This window comes from Globicephala melas, chromosome 3 (assembly GCF_963455315.2).
Source record: "Globicephala melas chromosome 3, mGloMel1.2, whole genome shotgun sequence".
NCBI lineage: Eukaryota > Metazoa > Chordata > Mammalia > Artiodactyla > Delphinidae > Globicephala > Globicephala melas.
The window spans coordinates 30,135,332-30,155,789 of NC_083316.1; the positions used below are offsets into that span (position 1 = coordinate 30,135,332).

General features: G+C 32.5%; 1 protein-coding gene across 3 annotated transcripts in view; it reads left to right on the forward strand.

Moving 5' to 3' along the window:
- Positions 1 to 20,458, forward strand: part of NIPBL (NIPBL cohesin loading factor) — a 191,879-nt gene that overhangs the window by 120,989 nt on the left and 50,432 nt on the right. For all 3 annotated transcript variants that reach the window (XM_030882092.3, XM_030882091.3, XM_030882090.3), the window contains exons 12-24: positions 2,819 to 3,013; positions 3,250 to 3,321; positions 3,418 to 3,507; positions 5,077 to 5,180; positions 8,751 to 8,837; positions 11,101 to 11,332; positions 12,138 to 12,289; positions 12,849 to 12,929; positions 13,391 to 13,491; positions 14,927 to 15,065; positions 16,629 to 16,711; positions 17,303 to 17,435; positions 18,474 to 18,617. In XM_030882092.3, coding sequence (XP_030737952.1) covers positions 2,819 to 3,013; positions 3,250 to 3,321; positions 3,418 to 3,507; positions 5,077 to 5,180; positions 8,751 to 8,837; positions 11,101 to 11,332; positions 12,138 to 12,289; positions 12,849 to 12,929; positions 13,391 to 13,491; positions 14,927 to 15,065; positions 16,629 to 16,711; positions 17,303 to 17,435; positions 18,474 to 18,617 — 1,613 coding nt within the window. The remainder of the gene's footprint in view (positions 1 to 2,818; positions 3,014 to 3,249; positions 3,322 to 3,417; positions 3,508 to 5,076; positions 5,181 to 8,750; positions 8,838 to 11,100; positions 11,333 to 12,137; positions 12,290 to 12,848; positions 12,930 to 13,390; positions 13,492 to 14,926; positions 15,066 to 16,628; positions 16,712 to 17,302; positions 17,436 to 18,473; positions 18,618 to 20,458) is intronic.

The window sequence follows — 20,458 nt, forward strand, 5'->3', positions numbered from 1 at the left end:
AAGTAAAAAGGGTAGCATAATCAGAAAAGCCCACCAAATGTAAAATAGAGGAGAGAGCCACACATGCCTCATGTTTGTCCTCATTGCAACTTCTGTTCTTTGCTTTCTATGATGAGAGATATTGTCTCATCTTACGGGAGCACATAATTACATCTTAAAAGCCATGGATCTATGCCCCAAAATATTGAAAGCTAATATTAGTTAAGGAACCTTAGCTTCAGCCCCTGCTAGGAAAAAGGGAAGTTTCTCTGGGTTTTTCAAGAGACCTTAGAATATAGTTCCCTGGTTTGGGGGGGTTTATTTCTGTACAAGTAACTATAGAAAAGTTGACTCTGAGGCCACTGAAATGAGTGATGAAAGAAACTGACATAAACAACCAAATAGCCATTATACCACACCAAAAATAATGTAATAAAAATAGAGTACAATACAAAATGTAAAAATATTATGAGAACATAGTAGCAAGCATTATCCTGATTTGAGAGAGAGAGACCTTTTTGAAACAAAATTTTATTGCAGTTTAATCAAACTGGTTTCCTAAAAATCTAAAACTACGGAAATAGTTTTGTTGAAAGATAGGGGGAACTATTGAGGGTTAACTTTGAAAGTTCGGCCACAAAGATTTGGATAGTCATAGCACAATTACAAAGTCTCTGGGTTGCTGGGGAAGGAGGAGGGGAGATAGAAGAAGCTAAAGAGACATACAGGTGAAATTTGGAAAGGATTAGGGTGGAAAACACCTAAGTCATATTTTACATACCTCTCTGTTGAATTCTTCCCCTGCTTCTTCCAGGGTAACAAGACATATAGAGAATGAACAGACGAGTCATAATGAATTGGGATCCTGATAGAACCTTATTGCAGCATACAGTATATCATAGAAGTTGTGTTTCTTTTTTTCCTTAATTTGCCATTCCTTTTTTTTCAAATTGCTTAGTTTAATGAATGTGAAAAAAAAATCTCCAAGACCTATAAAAATTACCACCGATACAGCATATTGTACGTACTTGCTAACCATAAGGTTTTTCAAGCATTTTCTACTCACAGAATTAAAGGATTGAAATAAATTTCTTATGAAATTAATTAAAATTCAAAAAGACTAACTAGGTCATATTTGAGGTCATAGAATACTACTTTCTGAACAAGTTTGCTTGTTAGTTGTTATTCCTCAAAGTAGGTATTTCGGTACTTGTTGAAAAAACGTTTAGTGAATGCTATACATAAACGACCTGTTTCTCTGACACATGCATACACACCTACTTTTATTAGTATATGAGACAACCCCTCACTAAGAGAATGTTCCAGGGCGCACTAATCATAAAAGGGGGGAAATCCTGCCTCTCCTTCATATATTTCATAGTCAAATTTTTGCCTAATTATGAAGAAAATCACTGAAGATTTAAATACATCCGTTTACATTCGTCCTCTTGCTATGCCAAACCTATGACCACAAAGAAGAGGAAACAAAATTATCTTTGCCATGCTGTCAGTAGATTCTTGAATAGGAATAACTAGGGCAGCATATAAAGGTAAGATTAGCCAAGGTATAGACATTGATTACCCACACAGAAGGACATCGGCATAAGCATAGAGTGCATGGGCCAAAGGTTGGCATCCTTAAATCTTAAGCCAAGTAGGGGACTAGGGACTCAAACAAGAGTTTTGTCTTAAATACTTGGGTATTTGTCATAGTTAAGGATTCAGAATAGAAGCGAGTCACAAGAAAGCAAGGGAGTCAGATTCAGATTAACAGACTAGAAAGTAATTCACTGTCAGCAACAAGTGGTCACTCCAACAACCAGTGTATGATCCCAAGATGTAGAACATATCAGTTCTCTATCCTGGTTTTAACGTGGTAGTGCTTATACTCTAGAGCAGGTATAGTAAATATTTTTCACTTGTATTCCCTCCAGTTCTCACTGGACAGGCATTTCTAATCAGTCTTTCTTGCTGAAATATAGTGCTTTGTCTCAGGGCTCAGAATTATTCTCAACATTATGCTTTAGGCAGCTACTACCAGTTGATCAGAGTTGATGTGTCAGATGAGATCTGTTTGCCAGTTCTGCCTAGAGGCTCCTGTCAGTACTGATGATTTTAGCAGAATGCTTATACCTCTGGAAGAATGGGGAAGGGATTGAAGGTAACATACATAAATATGCTTACCTAGCATGCATAAGCTCACAAGTTGTCTCCTTGGGTTTAAGCAAGTATATTGTTGGAGAACTGAATTCAGTATGTGAGTATTTACAACTATACAGGTTTATTCTGTCTTTGTAGTTTGCAATGTTAGGTTATCAGAGTTTGTTGAATTTATAGCTGAGTTGTGGGCTTAACTTGGCTGTTAATTGACAGTATGCGTGGTTACCCACATTCTGTAACACTTTCTCAAAAGTTTACTTTTCCTCCAAACCCCACTCCCCATTAACAATCCAAATGCTTAAAGGTGTTTCTGGTTTTTATCCAAACTCTAGATAAAGTTTGTTTTATATGTCTTAATTAACCCTGAAGTTTAGATATTATCTTTACTGACTCACTGAATACCTCTTTGAAATGAGCACTGTGGTTTAATTCCCAGAACATTCCTATCTACATTTATTAGCAAACCCATTTCATGTAAAATTTTCTAAATCTAGATAAATGCTAAAATAAGTGATACCATTTCTGTACCACAATTTATATTTCTGCTTAAACAGAATGATTCAGAATTTCCTAGACCCCCACAATGAAGATTTTTTCTTCCATGTAATTCATTTTAAAGTACAAGTTTTAATAGTCTTTTAAATGAGGTAAATTATTTGTCATGGGGATTTGCTTCTAGCCTCTAGGAAACGACATAAAAAAGATGATGATAAAGCTTGGGAATATGAAGAGCGTGACAGAAGAAGCTCTGGGGATCATAGGAGAAGTGGCCATTCTCATGAAGGAAGAAGGAGTTCAGGTGGTCGTTATCGAAACCGAAGCCCGTCAGATTCTGACATGGAAGATTATTCTCCTCCTCCCAGCCTTAGTGAGGGTAATTCATCAGTGTCAACGGATTTCTTACATAAGCTGATTTTAAATTTAGGGCTTTAACTTTGAAGAATTTTTATACCTTTTTTATGGACTAATAACTAATTTTTAATCAAGACAAAAGTTTGGATTGGCAATGATTATTGTTAAAGTATTTAATGTTCAGGAAGAAAGTGAAACAAATACATATATTTTAAGTTGTAATTACTGCATTTCAGTATTTCTTTTTGTTCATTTTAGTTGCTAGAAAAATGAAGAAAAAAGAAAAACAGAAGAAGCGGAAAGCTTATGAACCAAAATTAACACCTGAAGGTAACATTTTAGTTTGTCTTTATTCATAGTCTTCAACTTCAGTTTTCTACTTGGAATGTGGATAATAAGTTTTGGGTTTTTTCCCCTCTTTTCCAGAAATGATGGATTCTTCAACTTTTAAGAGATTCACAGCCTCAATAGAGAATATTTTGGATAATTTAGAAGATATGGATTTTACTGCATTTGGTAAAATCATTTTAAAATATATTTGTTTACCTCTAAATATAAACTGAATTTAAGGTATATTTATTTACCTATGTGTTAAGCTTTCTGCCCGTTACTCTAGTGGATACAGAGTACAGAGGCATGGTCTGTGCTCTTAAGAAACTTGAAACCTAGCTGTGGAGTCAAGTCTAGTCTGTGTTATCAAGTAACTGAAAACTTTGGTATAAAAATCAAGTATTAAATTAGTTAAGTGTTGATAGTGTTTTTTTAAGAGTCCTGAGAGTGCAGCTACCACAGTAGGTTAGAGTAATTAGTAAAGCCTTTATGCAGATGAAACTTGAATGGGCCCTAGATAAGACGGGTACTAATATGAGTAAAGATGTAGAAATAGGAACATATTTAATTTATTCTAAAAGCCAGTATTTATTAAATAATGGCTGTTTGTCAGTAGTATGTTAAGTGCAAGAGGTGCAGAGATAAATACCCCAACCTCTGGCTTTAAGTAATACAGAATCTAATATGGAAAACAAAATAGAAAAGCAATCAATACAGTAGGATTAATGTAATATTACATTTACGGTAATATGTAAAGGTCATATCTATAGATCTAAAGGTGTTAGGCTTATAAAAAAACACTGCTTACAGTGTTTAGAGCTACTCTCAACAATTTTATGCCACTTTCAGTAGATACAAACACTAATTTATACAACAGCTAGATGGCGTACAATAATTCTGATATTAGTACATCTATTTGAAAATGCATTAAAAGGTATATTACCCTTTATTTTAAAAGTATTTGTTTTTGTGACAGTTACTTGCCTAAGTATCATTAATGCATTTCCCCATTATTTGAAGTATCTATCTCATCATTTCTAAAACTTTCCAATTCTGTGCTGGGAAACTGTCTTCCATGTCATTTAAGATCCCAACAGGAAGTCATATGGCACTCTCAAATTAGGATAATTTGAGAAGGAGTTATTTACAAAGAGACTGATTACAAAGATTGGGGCAGAATACAGCCAAAACCCAGACTTCGAACTTTTACCATCCCTACACCCAAAGGAACAAGGGTAAAGTGAAATCAACAGAACTCAGTCAATAGGAAAAGGAAAAAAAGTTGTAGAATAGGTTGCCGTGAAAAAAGAAGTAATCTTTTGGTCAGAGGACATAAGCAGCTTGAGCAGACCTTGCAAGGAAGGAGTCAGGGATATAAATACCCTGACCTCACTCTCCTCCTCTTTGATCTTCTGACAGGGCAACCCACTGGCTGAACCCAAACAGAAGCCAGAGGGCATGGGAGACTGTTGATGTAGTCCATACAGGTCAGCCTCCTGGGGCAGAGAGTTTGGTTGAGAAGGGTCATAAAGTAGTAAAGATAAGATATCTCATCTTCCCATCTTAGTCAGAGCTCTAATTTTAACCTCTGTCCCCTTTCATTCAGGGTTTGCTTGAGGTTTACAGAGGCGTCCTAGGATGTTATTTTAGTTTGTTTATATCTGTTTGTATATCCAGAAATTATTAAGAAATAAAGCTTACTATTTTGAGCTGTTTCTTTTACCTAAACTGTGTATGTTTGGATTGGTTTTTCAGGTGATGATGATGAAATTCCTCAGGAACTGCTGTTAGGAAAACATCAACTTAACGAACTTGGCAGTGAATCTGCTAAAATTAAAGCAATGGGTATAATGGATAAGGTATCTACTAAAGTAAAATTTATAACTTTACTTAATTGAAATTAAAGTTTTAAAGGTAAATTGCAAAGTTTACATAAAGTAATGATGAAAAGAAAATTCACGGTTGCCTTCTGAGAGTGTAACAGAATTATTATTTATTTTTTTAAAATATATTTATTTATTGTATTTATTTATTTTTGGCTGCATTGGGTCTTCCTTGTGGTGCACAGGCTTCTCATTGCACTGGCTTCTCTTGTTGAGGAGCACGGGCTCTAGGCACGTGGGCTTCAGTAGTTGTGGCTCTCGAGCTCTAGAGCGCAGGCTCAGTAGTTGTGGCACACAGCTTAGTTGCTCCACAGCATGTGGGATCTTCCCAGACCAGAGATCGAACCTGTGTCCCCTGCATTGGCAGGCGGATTCTTAACCACTGTGCCACCAGGGAAGTTCCCAGAATTATTTCATAGAAAAAAGAAAAAAAAAAAAAAAAACAGGGCTTCCCTGGTGGCGCAGTGGTTGAGAATCCGCCTGCCGATGCAGGGGACGCGGGTTCATGCCCCGGTCCGGGAAGATCCCACATGCCGTGGAGCAGCTGGGTTCGTGACCCATGGCTGCTGAGCCTGTGTGTCCGGAGCCTGTGCTCCGCAACGGGAGAGGCCACAACAGTGAGAGGCCCGCGTACCACAAAAAAAAAAACAAAACAAAGCTTGAATCCAAGAAATATTCTGCAATCATTCTAAAGAAAATCATTTTTGCATTGAAAGAGGCACAGTCCTGGATTTTTGTCACTGTTTGTTTTTTCATTGTCTCACATATTTAGATTATTTAAATGCAGAAATACACTAAATTTTTCTTTGACATTTCCTTTAGCCATTTACATTGGTGAAAGAGTAAAGCCACGGTTTTAACACATTAATTGTTGGGGTTTTTTTTAGTTTATTTATTGAAGTATAGTTGATTTACAATGTGTTAATTTCTGCTGTACAGCAAAGTGATTCAGTTATACATCTATATATATTCTTTTTCAGATTCTTTTCCATTATAGTTTATCACAGGATATTGAATATAGTTCCGTGTGCTATATACCTTGTTGTTTATCCATCCTATATATAATAGCTTGCATCTGCTAATCCCAAACTCCCAGTCCTTCCCTTCCCCACTCCCCCACCCCCTTGGCAACCACAAGTCTGTTCTCTATGTCTGTTAACACATTAATTGTTAATAAGTACAGAACCTCATTGCTGTAGGCTTTATAATGACTTTCGTGAGTTGTCTTTCCTCTGAGCTCTCTGTTGCTGAGTAGTCTCATTACACTAATGGAATAGCAGAATATTTTTTCATTAATAATAACTTTAAACAATAGTGACAGCATCAAGGGCTAGCTTCCCATAATCTTTATGAGCTACCAGTCACCCCCTAAACCACTGCATGATTGCTATGCAAATATAATTTCAAGACAAATCCTCTCTCCTCATCTTCTAATCAGTCTCCTCTTATACACAATTATCTACTCTTAAGTCTTAAGTTTCTTAGTCTATAATGTAGAGATAATGATTTGTGCTCCAGGAATAGTAAAAGAATTAATAGAAGACTATATTTACCTGAAGAATTTATCCTCTCAACAAATTAAACTTATTTATTGAGTTTTAAAGTAGACTGGGAAATATTTTAATGTTTTTTTCCAAAGTTAAGATATAATCACTTACTCATTTTGTATTCATTTATATTAGTTTCAGGTGTACAAGGTAACAATTCAATATTTGTATGTATTGCAAAATGATACAACGGTAAATCTAGTTAACATCGTCACCACACATAGTTACAGATTTTTTCTTATGATGAGACCTTTAAGTTGTATTCTCTTAGCAACTTGCAAATATAAACTGCAGTATTATTACCTATAGTCACTGTGCTGTACATCATATTCCCAGGACGTACTTATCTCATAACTGGAAATTTGTACCTTTTGACCACCTTCACCAACTTCACCCACCCCCACTTCCCACCTTTAGCAACCACCAATGTGTTCTTTATATCTATGAATTCTTTTTTTTTAGATTCCACATATAGGTGAGATCATAATGGCATTTATCTTTCTCTGTCTGACTTCTCTTAGCATAATGCCATCAAGTTCCATCCATGTTGTTGCAAATGGCAAGATTTCCTTCTTTTTCATGGCTGAATACACACACACACAGACACACACACACACACACACACAAACACACACACACACCACATTTTCTTTATCCATTCATCTACCAGTGGAGTGGACACTTTGGTTGCTTCCATGTCTTAGCTATTGTAAATAATGCTCTACTGAACATGGGGGTGCATATAGCTTATGAATTAGTGTTTTTGTTTTCTTCAGATATGTACCCAGAAGTGGAATTGTTTGATTATATGGTAGTTCTGTTTTTATTTTTTTGCGGAGCCTCCATACCGGTTTTCCATAGTGGCAGCACCAATTTACATTCCTACCAACAGTGCACAAAGGTTCCTTGAGTTTGGTTTTTAAAGCTATACAGACATATCACATAATTAACCAAGAATTAATGTACTATTAGTTCACATTGCTATTACTGTGTGCAATGAGGAATATGTTGATTTCTTTTGTATACAGGAATATGGCTTCAGTTTTCTGAAGTGCCAATGCCAATCTTAGGTTTTATTTCATAAGTTCTATAGTTACATGTAGCTAATATTTCTATTTCAAAAGGTGAATTTGCTGAATATTTTCAAAGCATGGACAGTTTACCAAAAGTCTCAGTAGTTTAATCTGTTGTGAAATTATCTAAAGCAATATTTGGAGGAAATTTTTTCTGTAAGCCAGCATACGAATAATCAAAATGTACTTAATGTCAGGTTATTCTGTTGATGCTCCCATTTGACTCTTCTGGCTGATTCCAGTAAGTGTCCTAGCTGCATGATAAGAGTCTAAAAGGAGACCTATTCAGTCAAGGGAATGAGTAACAGTTGCTTCCTCGCAGAACCTCTAAATCAACTATTAAGTTTTTAAATATAGGAAACATTATTTGTAAGAAATGAAACATATTTTAAAAATAAGAAAAATTTCTACCAAATAAAGCAGTGTTATCACATTTGTAACTTTTATCATTCTCAGATGCAGGCTTCTGTTATTCAAAATATTACCTGGGATTTTAAGACACCCGCTAAATAACATTGTAGTGTGGAAACCATGTTATAATTAATTCAACAGATGAAATGTTTAGAGAGTGTGTGTTTGTGCCTGTGTGTTCATATGCATGTTCAGTGTCACTTTCATGAGAGCAAGGGGCCAGACATCAGAACAAATTCAGTCTTAAGTAGCTATGTGGTAAGATTTGAGTTAGTAACATACATATGTGCCCATTCTGTGTTTGCTATCTGTCTTTCAAAAACAAGTAATTAAGTTCTCTACATAATCAGATTTTAGTAGAGGATCTAAGTAGGAAAGTTTTATGTTTCCACTCTTTAAGAGGGTGTTAATGCTGTATATTCCATTGGCCAAAGGGAATAATTGTACAGAATAGTTCTTGAATAATTTATTACATTTACCAATGATTGATGAAAGAATTTATGCTTCAATTTTAGCTTTCCACTGACAAAACTGTGAAAGTCCTAAATATCTTGGAGAAGAATATTCAAGATGGGTCAAAGCTCTCCACTTTGTTAAATCATGTAAGTTTAAGATCCATGTTGTTAATTTTACCCTTTCTATTGTTAAGATGTAACATTTTTCATATGGAACTTTGATTTATAGGGAAAATTCCAAATTTCATTAATTTGAGCTTGTTACCACATTTACTAGTTCACATTTAGCCTTGCAGTTAGAATTGGATTTTTAGCTGTTTAAAATTAATGTTACACATTATCAATTCACAGATTTGATATAAATAAGAATAGTAACAGATGTAAATTCATTCAATTCAAAAGACCATTCTTTAATCTTACATTATGCTCTTCCTTTTGTAAGTGGATGAGTGTTTAAAATGTCTTTTCATTTATAAAATGTTAGTAGGTAGTAATTCTTTTCCTTGAACTTCCCTGGAGAAATAAATAGTTGGAAACCTTATGGTGATTTCCTAATGTATCCTAAAATGTTAATCCTTATGTATTGTTTTTATATGTAGCTCAAATGGTTGTTGAAAGGATATTAAATAAATTAATTCATGTAACCTGCTTAACAATGTCTGGCACATTATAAGTTCTCAATAAATGTTAACTGCAACTGTCGTTACATTTTAGTGTGTTTTATCAAAAGCAGTGGCAATGTGGTATAATGATTTATGAACTGGGATCTACCTTCCTAGCATTATAGCAGACTTTCAAAATCATATGTGCATTTGAATTGATCTTGGTGTCTAACATTAATGAATTCAAACACTAATTCTTATTGGAATTTAATGTAAGAGATAAGGATCTGGGAATGTTTTGAGTTAATGAAATTTCTTTATTTTTAAATGACTGATTACAAAAGTAGTGTATTATAGAAAATTTTCAAAACACAAAAAACAGAAAGGTTCCATTTTCATCCAGCAGCAACCACTGTTAACAGTTTTGGTAGATAATACTTCCATTCTCATATGTACATATGTACTATATGTATTTAGCACGTGCACTGGATTATATCTCGTGAGGGAAATGTTCTTGATGTTTGCAGAAGCCACAGGAGTGCTAAGTGATCTACATGGAATTTAAAAATGTAGAGAAATAATGTCAGGTGGTATTTCTATGCTTTATTAAATATATCCATATTTTTCCAATGCCCTTTTTAAATTAGTTTTTGAATCATAGAAACTAAGGGATTAGAGGACCTATAGTGGCAATATACTACATTTTTAGTCTACACGTTTTATTTAAAACACTTTGGCAAGAAATTGTGGTAAATATCAAGAATCTACAGTTCTGGAGAACTGGCTGAGTCAGTTTTAATGAAATTATTTTCATTCCTGAAAACCTTAGCACTATTTAGTGTGTTGCATTTAAGCCTTAATGTTTGATATGAGTGATGAGCCTCCTAAACTGACTCTTCGAAACAGCAATTTCAATATCAAAGAAAAGTTACTTTATTATTTTAAGTAGGTATGTAAGTAATAAAATGAAAGAGATAGAGTTTTTAGGCATGAGTGATTTAGAAAGCCCTTCTGTGTTTTACAAATATTGTATTTTATTTATTCCTTTTCCCAATGTTATAAGCTTTGAATAGCATGCATACACAAGTATTCCTAGAACATAAAGTTGATATTTCATAACTAAGGATGTGATAGAAGAATTTTCACTTTAAAAGTAAGATTTAAAGCACTTTTTCCCAATTGTAATGCAGGTTGCTGATGTGTAAATTAAAATATAGTCTGTCAGTTGTTGAATAATCTATTTTAGAAAATAAATTATGTTTTCAGTAGTCTACATAATCACCACTTTTTAGTCTCAGTTTCAAAAATACAGTATTGTTGAAAAACAGTTATTAGGAGTGATTTGAGTCGATAACATTTTACTACTTTTAAATAAGGGTCTATCCTTTGTTGTTAATTTTTATTTGCTCTCACAAGAGCAAGCAGAACTAAAAAGCTTTAATATTATCATAATGTTTTTAACCCCAAACACAAAATGATTTATGTATAATTATGATCTTTAACTAAAATCGTAGATTTGAATAAATTACACAAAAGATAAACATAACTATAAGTTTGTGATTGGAATGTCATTTAGTGGTGAAATTAGGAGATAAGAGTACATTATGTTTGAAAACATTGAAACAAATCATACTTAATGTAATCTAAGTATTTGTACTTCATTCCTGATATTCTTTAAATATACATACACACACCATAACTCTCACCAAGTTTTCAACCGTGAAAATCAAATATATTATAATTTTTTAAAAATATTTAACCTATAAATGTGTTTATTTCCATTTCATTAACAATGTACTGTTTTATAGAATAATGATACTGAAGAAGAAGAAAGGTTATGGAGAGACCTTATTATGGAGAGAGTGACAAAATCAGCAGATGCCTGTCTTACAACTATCAACATTATGACATCCCCTAACATGCCAAAAGCTGTATATATTGAGGATGTAATCGAAAGAGTTATACAGTACACTAAATTTCATTTGCAGAATACACTTTATCCTCAGTATGATCCTGTTTACAGATTAGATCCTCATGGAGGTTAGTTTGCCCTTTTATACTGATAGTTTTTTAGTATAATATCAAAATTACCTGTTATATAATTTTACCACGTCGGATGGGTCAGAATGCAGTGACTTAAAATGGCACCGAAATTGTTTGATTATATAAATTGTAATAAACGCTGGCTTACATTTGACTAGAATATAGAACTTGTTTTAATCCAGTACTTGTTCAGTAATAATTTCTTTAGCAACTATTTACATATAATAAGAAGTAATTTCTACTGGTCTGAGATTTTCCTAGGTAATAGTAGCTTCTGGTTCCATTTATCACTTCCCCCAAATTTTACCCAAAATACTATCTACAAAATGGATTGATTAAAGATATATAATTCTTTCTCTTATTTATAATCTTTATAAATGAGTCATGTATGTTAACATGTATACATTTAAAGAGGAGGGCAAACTTGGATCACGAATACCTACCATTAATTACCTGTTGTTTAATTATTGCAAGTTGATTTCAAGGGAAATATAATCTTAATATCCTGCTCCAGTCAGTGGAAAAAAATAGAAATAAAGTAATCCTTAAGATACAAGAATTTAATAGCCACTGAAATGTACCATGAATTATCTGTTATAAGAATGTTGACTTTCTAACTGAATATTCCCTAAAGAATAATTTTCTCTTTTAATAAATAGACAGCTTTATTTGCCAGGTTGTATTTTTATATAGGGGGGGAAAAAAGGTGTGTTCTTTTAATTCAGAAAGCGGTTTTATTATTTTTTAATAAACATTATTAAAAGTTGATATATTCCTTGTTTTGATTTTTTTTTCATTTTAGGAGGCTTGTTAAGTTCAAAGGCAAAACGGGCTAAATGTTCTACCCATAAGCAAAGAGTAATAGTAATGCTTTATAATAAAGTTTGTGACATTGTTAGCAGCTTATCAGAACTACTAGAAATACAGCTTCTTACAGACACAACAATTCTTCAGGTAAGTTTTTTTCAAGCATTTTCCATATTTCTAGACCAAAAAAATAAAGGAGAATAAGGGACCTAATTGAGTTCAGTATAACCTCGCTCACTCAATAATACCAGCACTATGTTAATTTTTTCCATTCAGAGTATTTTATATCTAAATGGAAGAAATAAGAGCCTAGGGAAGTTTTAAAAAGAAACGTTTGGGGCAGAAGACAGGTGAATGTAGTATAAATTCTAAACTGTAAATTATTTGAAAGATAAATGATCATTTCCTTTAAAATATGTGAGGATACTTCTTCCAGAACAGTGAACTTTTTTTGTTTTTTACATTCCTGTGACATTTATCAATCCAGAAGTTAGAAATCAGAGGAATGGCAGCTGTGAAGGAAGATCTGTGCTAATTTGCTTGAGGGTGAAAGGGAACAAAAGGAAAAACTAGGTGCTGATTGATGAGGGAAAAGAAAACGCTCTTCTGTTTTCCAGAAGTTTATGAATGCTTTGGGATTTAGTAAGGCAGAATGTTACTGAAATCTCTTACAGATGTGTACTGATTACTGTCTGTGTCTGTGCAGGTATCATCAATGGGAATAACACCATTTTTTGTGGAAAATGTCAGTGAATTACAATTGTGTGCCATTAAGTTAGTCACTGCAGTAAGTATAATCACTTCACATTTTTAGTTATCTCTCAGAAAAATAACAGTGGTATCCTTCAATCCAAATGTGCAAAAACTAATGCAGATTTGAGTTTTCTGTGAGGACTATTTTAGTATGCCTTAGATTTCAAACACTTCTAAATATTTAAAAATATTTCAGTTAATTCCTTAATATTTACTATAAAATCAATTATTTTAAATCATTTAAATCTTGGCTTACGTTTCATACCCAAGATATCATATTCCTCTAGATGAAACTAGCATACTATGACTTCTACAAGAATGTCATAATTAATGATAGAAAAGTTGAGCAAATTAAGTCATTGCCATCGAAGATGATGAAAACATTTTCATTCTGAATGGCAGATAATATTTTTTATCACATGGTATAGTATCATTTTTGTTTATTTTCAAATAATTATAACAAACTAAATTTGGAATCTTATAATTACTAAATAGGTATTCTCAAGATATGAAAAACATAGGCAGTTAATTTTGGAAGAAATTTTTACTTCACTTGCAAGATTACCTACCAGCAAGAGGAGCTTAAGGAACTTCAGGTAACTAACTATAGCAAAGTCTGAGTATAATGAAGAACTCCATTGTACTGTAGCCATCATATTTTAATTCTTTATCATTTCTGTCTGATTTTTATTTTGATGATCAAATAAAAGAGAGGCAATTCAGTCTCAGAACAGCGTGAAGAATACCGTAGGTGTGAGAAATAACAATGCACATTTTAGAGACTTAAAAGTTCAGTGATTCTCAAGTGTAAAGATCTGTGGCAAGGATTTTCAGTCTTGGCGTTATTGACATTTGGGGCCAGATAATACTTTTTTGCAGTGCTGTCCTGTACATAGTAAGATGCTTAGCAGCATCCTTGACCTCTACCTAATAGATACCAAAAGAAATGCACCTTTTCAAATTACAATTACCCGAATTTTCACTAGACACTGGCAAATGTTCTCTGAAGGGCAAAATCATCCCTGGTTAAGAACTATTGGCCTGTGAGAAGAGCAATAGGAAATACGGCTCCAGAGTCAGAGGCAGTTCAAGGATTTTATAAGCCTTACGAAGGAACTTGAACTTAATCCTTTATACAGTAGTAAGTCATTACATAATATTTTTAAAAGACAGCTGAAAAATTACTCTAACAGAAGTATAGAAAATAGACATGACAATTAAACGCTCTTAATCACTAAGCACAGAGTAACTAAGGAATGTTATCCACTGCTGTGGTCAGCATTATTGCCTTTGTTGGCATAGGTAATCATCATGATTTTCATAACTATCATTATAATATTCCTGGCTGATTAAATGTGTTGACCTAGCATATAGGGTTATATTTAGATTGCTTTGAAGGCTGTCTTCTGTAAAATAATTGTTTTTATCTTAATTTTTTAGACTGTGTATTGATAAACATCTATTGTCCATTAAAACCTGAAGAAAAGCTATCAACATCTAAAGGAATTCTTACGTTTTTAACTATCTTTTAAACAAAAAGATTTAAAATTTGATTTTTTATATTCTATGTCATAAAATATTCTATAACATAGATTATTTTATATTCTATGTCACTCATACTCTAACATATGATCAGGAGCTGACTATGTAGCAGATTTTAATAAGAAAATGAATACCAGAATGCCTGGGCATTGGGAAATCCTGAAGACTTCTCATTTTAAAAATCATTTTGAAAAATATTGATATTTTTTGTTATAATTGTTCAATCTGCAGTACGTGTATAAAGTATAGAATTTTATATTAAATACTGCATTTTTCCTTTGACTATTTTAATTATCTATGCATAGGCATTTAGTTGGTTTTTGAGAAGTTAGAAATAATTAGACTTAAGGATACTATTATAAGCAGTAAAGACAATGCCTAGAAATATTGGTAAAGAAAGCATCCTGAAACTTTCAGATCATAGATGACATGTAAAATGAAATTCTCTTCATACTCTGTAAGATTTAAATATTTTCTTCTCCATTAAAGGTTAAACAGTAGTGATATGGATGGAGAGCCTATGTATATTCAGATGGTTACAGCACTGGTTTTACAACTAATTCAGTGTGTGGTACACTTACCATCATCAGAGAAGGACTCTAATTCAGAAGAGGACTCAAATAAAAAAGTAAGGAGTCATTTGTAAGTTTTATAACTGTGTATTTTTGTAGGAGGAAGCAACTATATTCTCTGCCATTCTTATAAAACTGAAGTTCTTAATTAGGGCTTCATGACTGGGCTTGCAGATCCTTGTAGAGCATTAAACTAAGTTTTAGGAGACTTGCGTTCTTGTCCTGACTATTATATCCACCAGTCATGAAACATACAAATCATTTTACTCTCAGTTTGTTTCTTCAGCTATAAAATGGGGATGATAATACCTAACAAGCCTACTATTACAAGTTGTAAGACTCAAGTGAGATATTGAATGTGAAAGTGAATAATATTATAATTATAATATGTAGTATCTATAATCACATACAGTAAATAATCGTTAATATAATTAATGTTAAATTCATGCAGAAAATGAGTTTATGCCCTCACTATTGAATAACTCATAGCTAAGATTTGCTTTTGGTTTTGTAGCTCTTACCCATCAACACTTAAAATTTTTCCAAGTTTTATAGTTTTACCTCAAAGAAGTTCAAAAGAAAGAGGGATAATTTTATTTCCTAATTCTGTTATAGTCGTGGCTGTGTGTATAGTAATAAATAATAAAGTGACTGGTTAATAAAGTATAAAATGAATATCAAAAATGTTGAGGTCCCTGTTGTTCTCCCCTTCTCCTAATCTCACTGTTCTCTTTTTAGTTTTTTCCTTACCATTGGTGAATGTTTATCTTCGTCCATTTATTTATTTATTTATCTGTATAAATTTGATACAGAATTTTTTAATTTACATAAATGATATAGTGACATATTTACAGCTAATTTTTTCACTCACCATTGTTTTTAATACATGTAACTAATGCTAGATTCTTTTTGATTTAGGTTAAACACATCATATATGACATACAACAACTTGAAGCAAAAGTTTCTCTAGATATACTTAGAAATAGAATATTAAATCATAGTGTACATGCACTTTTAACTTCACTTGAACTTGTCAGTTTTCTCACTGAAGTGGTGTTCTAGTTTACATTCTTACATTTTGATTTTGCCTAGTCTGGTTAGTATGAAATGATACCATGTTTTATTTTGCATTTTTCTGGTTACTAGTGAACTTTTTCATATATTTATTCACTTTTCGGGTTTCCACAACTTTGAATTAACTATTTATATCCTGGTCTTTAAATTTATAATGAAGGAGTTGAATTTTTTTAGTATTCTAGCATTCCATAAACTTTGAGCTTGGAATTTTTTTTGAAATTCTTTTTGTGTTGATATTTTCAATCAGAACTGTTCTGATCATGATAAACAACTGTTGATATTTCATTTGTTAAACACATTTGTCACTCTTAACATATTTTAATAAATAAAAATGAACTCTTATCAATATTTTAATTTAGTTTTTATGAAGTATTGAAATATATTTAGTATGCTAATTGTAGCTTCTCTTTTTATATCTAATAGTTAAGATTTTTAGTATTTAAATGTATTGCCCCTATATTCAGTAATAACATGGCAATAGCAACTGAAATAACTTGTAGGTTATTTCTTATATCTGTATAAATTCATTTTTCTCAATCTAGGTTGACCAAGATGTTGTCATTACCAATTCTTATGAAACAGCCATGCGAACAGCCCAAAACTTCCTTTCCATCTTCCTTAAAAAGTGAGTAAAATTAACATAATCTGATTTTTATTTTCGCCATATAGAGAATAGTTCATTTATTTTATGTAAAAGATTAATCCAACTTCCTGCCATAATCTGAACCTTGACTATATCTCCCTGACCCCTGATTTCCTTATCTTTAAAATGAGGAAATCAGAATATTAAAAATCTAAAATCTTATAAACTCGCTCATATGTTGAACTTCCAAAGTTAAAGTTCTAGATTGAAATTCTATAATTTTTTTTCTGTGAATTTTGGAACTTTCTAATTGAATAGGAAAGTTTGGGGAGAGAGGTTTCCTTAGCTTTCATAAGAATTTATAGTAATCTCATAGAAAAACAGTGGTCATTATTTAAAATGTGTTACACTTACCAGAAAATTATGTTAATGTCAATAAATGAATTCCCTGTAGTAGGGGGAAAAAATGAAGATTGAGAAACAGATTCATTTTAAACCATATTTTATTTAATGTACTCTCTTATACCATGTTTAGATGTGAGAGAAGAGGAAAACTTAGTTAACAAAGTTTTAGTCATATTGGTGAACATGTCACCTAAATTCACAGCCTTTCCATTATTTATCTTTGAACAGATGTGGTAGTAAGCAAGGTGAAGAAGATTACAGACCACTATTTGAAAATTTTGTTCAAGACCTTCTTTCAACAGTCAATAAGCCTGAATGGCCAGCTGCTGAACTACTCCTTAGTTTGTTAGGGAGACTGTTGGTAAGAGTATAGCATTTAAAGATTATTAGATTACTAGAAGACAACATAATGAGGATGTACTCTGATTCACAGATGATGAATTCTTTAAAAATGTGTAAGGAAATATGACCATTGCATCTCTATTTTTGCATGTGCATAACTGTACACAATACTGTCAGTACCTCGTAGAAACTTTGAAATGTTGTGACTTTCGGTGCTTTCATTTCATTACATAAGATAACAGTGCTTTAAAAAACTTTTTTTTGTTGTTGTTTTTTGTTTTGTTTTGTTTGGAGGTATTGTTAGTTAAAAGCATCTCAACACTGAGTCATAAGTTATTGTAGTTAATTCATTTCAAAGCATGAAACTGATTAATGTGAACTCTGTCATCTTTAAGAGTATTTCTAAAAACATGACACGTTTTAGTCCTAATGTAATATTGTATTAGGGAAATGCAAAGAAATACTATTGTGATTTTTCTTTTTATCTTTAGACTACATTTGGACTTGTGCAATTGTTACAAAGTTTTTGGGACCTTACTTTTTGTCAGCTGGAAAACTTAATACTATTCTGAAACCAAGATAATTTTTCATAGGCATCAGAATTCCAGCCTAACAAATTCTTACTCAGTAATAATCCCATTTTATAGAGTTTAGCCTACATTTAAAGAAAGTGACTGTGTTCTTAGGAAGGTTTAATTTTATATATATATATATATATTTTTCTTTTTTTTTTTAATGAAAATGTTAAAAATTCCAGAAACTCAAAAGGCAATTACTGGGAGTTTCCTGGTGGCCTAGTGGTTAGGATCCTGGGCTTTCACTGCCGTGGCCTGGGTTCAGTCCCTGGTCAGGGAACTAAGATCCCATACGCTCTGGGGTGAAACCAAAAAAATAAAATAGAATAAAATTTTTAAAAAAAATTACTTTGTGGAACAATATCACAGGGGAAAAAAGTGTTTAACTTTCAAATAATACAACATAGATTTGGTACTTATAAGTTGCTATTAAAAATAGTATAAATCGGTTAAATTAAAAGAAAATTATTTTTCATGTGTAGGTTCATCAATTCAGTAACAAGTCAACAGAGATGGCTTTAAGAGTGGCATCTCTTGATTACCTTGGAACTGTTGCTGCACGACTGAGGAAAGATGCTGTTACAAGCAAAATGGATCAAGGGTCTATAGAACGAATTTTAAAACAGGTATTGAGATAAAGAATTTGAATTTGGGGGATAAGTAATAGTTAAGTACTTTTTTTAGATATTTTTCTGTTAGTGTTGCATTTTATTTTGTAGATTCAGAATAAAATGTTACTCCTAAAAATGGGCTTTTTCAAAAGCTCCACTGAGAAAATTTATACCGTAGGGTGAATTATGTGTAATAGGAACTTTCAGATGATTTATATAATCCTTAATTTACTTTCTTTTTGTGAACTACTGTTATGAATGTATGATGCTATTTTTCTATTTGGTTTAACAATACCTTTTTTTTTTTTTTAACTATGGACGAGATGGTAGTAATACTAAAAGTTACTTAAGAAAATTGATAGGTAAATAATCTCTAATCATACCATGCACAATGTTTTCATTTTCTTTCTACTCTTTTTTCTTTTTTTAATGTCCATAACCATATCCATTGCTGGCCATGACAAATGCCTCTAATTTTTTTTTCTTGTTACTATACTTTGTATTTTGAAATAATTTTAAACTTACAGAAAAGTTTTAAGACTAGTACAAAAAGTTCCCATTAATCTTTCACCCAGATCCCTTACTGGTTGACATTTGCTTTATCATTCTTTTTCAAAATACACACGCATATGTATCTGTATATGCATTTTTATTTTCTTCTGAACCATTTTGAGCAGACAGGATGCCCCCATGACCCCTGAATTTCAAAGTGTGATTCCCTGGACAAGCAGCACCAACTTTTACATCACCTAGGAACTTGTTAGAAATGCAAATTCTCAGGACTCTCTCTGGAACTACTGAATCAGAAGCTCTGGTGGTGGGGACAAGCAGTCTGGTTTAACAGACCCTCCAGGTGATTCTGTTGAATGCTGAAGTTTGAGAACCACTGCTTTGTGTATGTTTTCTACGAACAAGAACTCTCACTTAAATATCCACAGTACAGCTATGAGAAGCAAGAAATTACCATTAATATAATACTACCATTTAATGGAATATTACCATTCCTGTTGTATTTGATAGATTATCATTTGTTGCTGTCATTATTGTAGCACTCAAATTGAACTAGATTTGACCAGTGGGAGCCCCTTTAAACTGCCTTTTGTATCTTTTTGATATCTTCCCATCTTTCCTTGAGGACTTTGTGGCCCAAGATGTTTCAGACTCATCTTTTACTTTCCTTGTGCCAGCCCTGGAATCAGCCATTTCTCCAAGTATTGCTGATTCCTTTCATTGAAGAATGGTAACTAGGTGATTTTCAGTATTTCTGAGAGTAGACCTAGGACCTCTTATTTGCCACATACGACCATGTACTGTACACTGTAAAACTTGAGGGGAGTGATCCTTGGTAAATATTTTTATGACTCTTGACAGACTTCCGAAAAGCTTTTGGAACTTTACAGTGTACTAGTTTACAGTTCTATGACTAATTTCTGAATGTATCCATTTCACTATACTCCAAGAACATAGGTTATTCTAATCTTTGTTTTCTACTTAGATATATTCTTAACCATATATTTGGCATTTCACATGGTAAACCAGAAAATAAGCTATAGACATTAATGTCAACTCAGTTAATTTCTCCTTCTGTATTGTTCTTGACAGAACCAAAGACTCAGTCCCTTTCTGATTCTAGATCAAATGCACAGCTCAAATATACCTACTGTATATTTAATATCCTACATGAAATAAAGTACTATTTTATGTTAATTGCAAATAAAAATATTTCCCTTTCAGAATGGTTTTTTAAAATAATACCCCAAAGACACCTGTAACACATAATAATTCAGGCAATAATTAGTTTCCATTTACTAGATTAAAAGTTTGGAATTATCTCTTACCAAACAGAAAACCAGTGC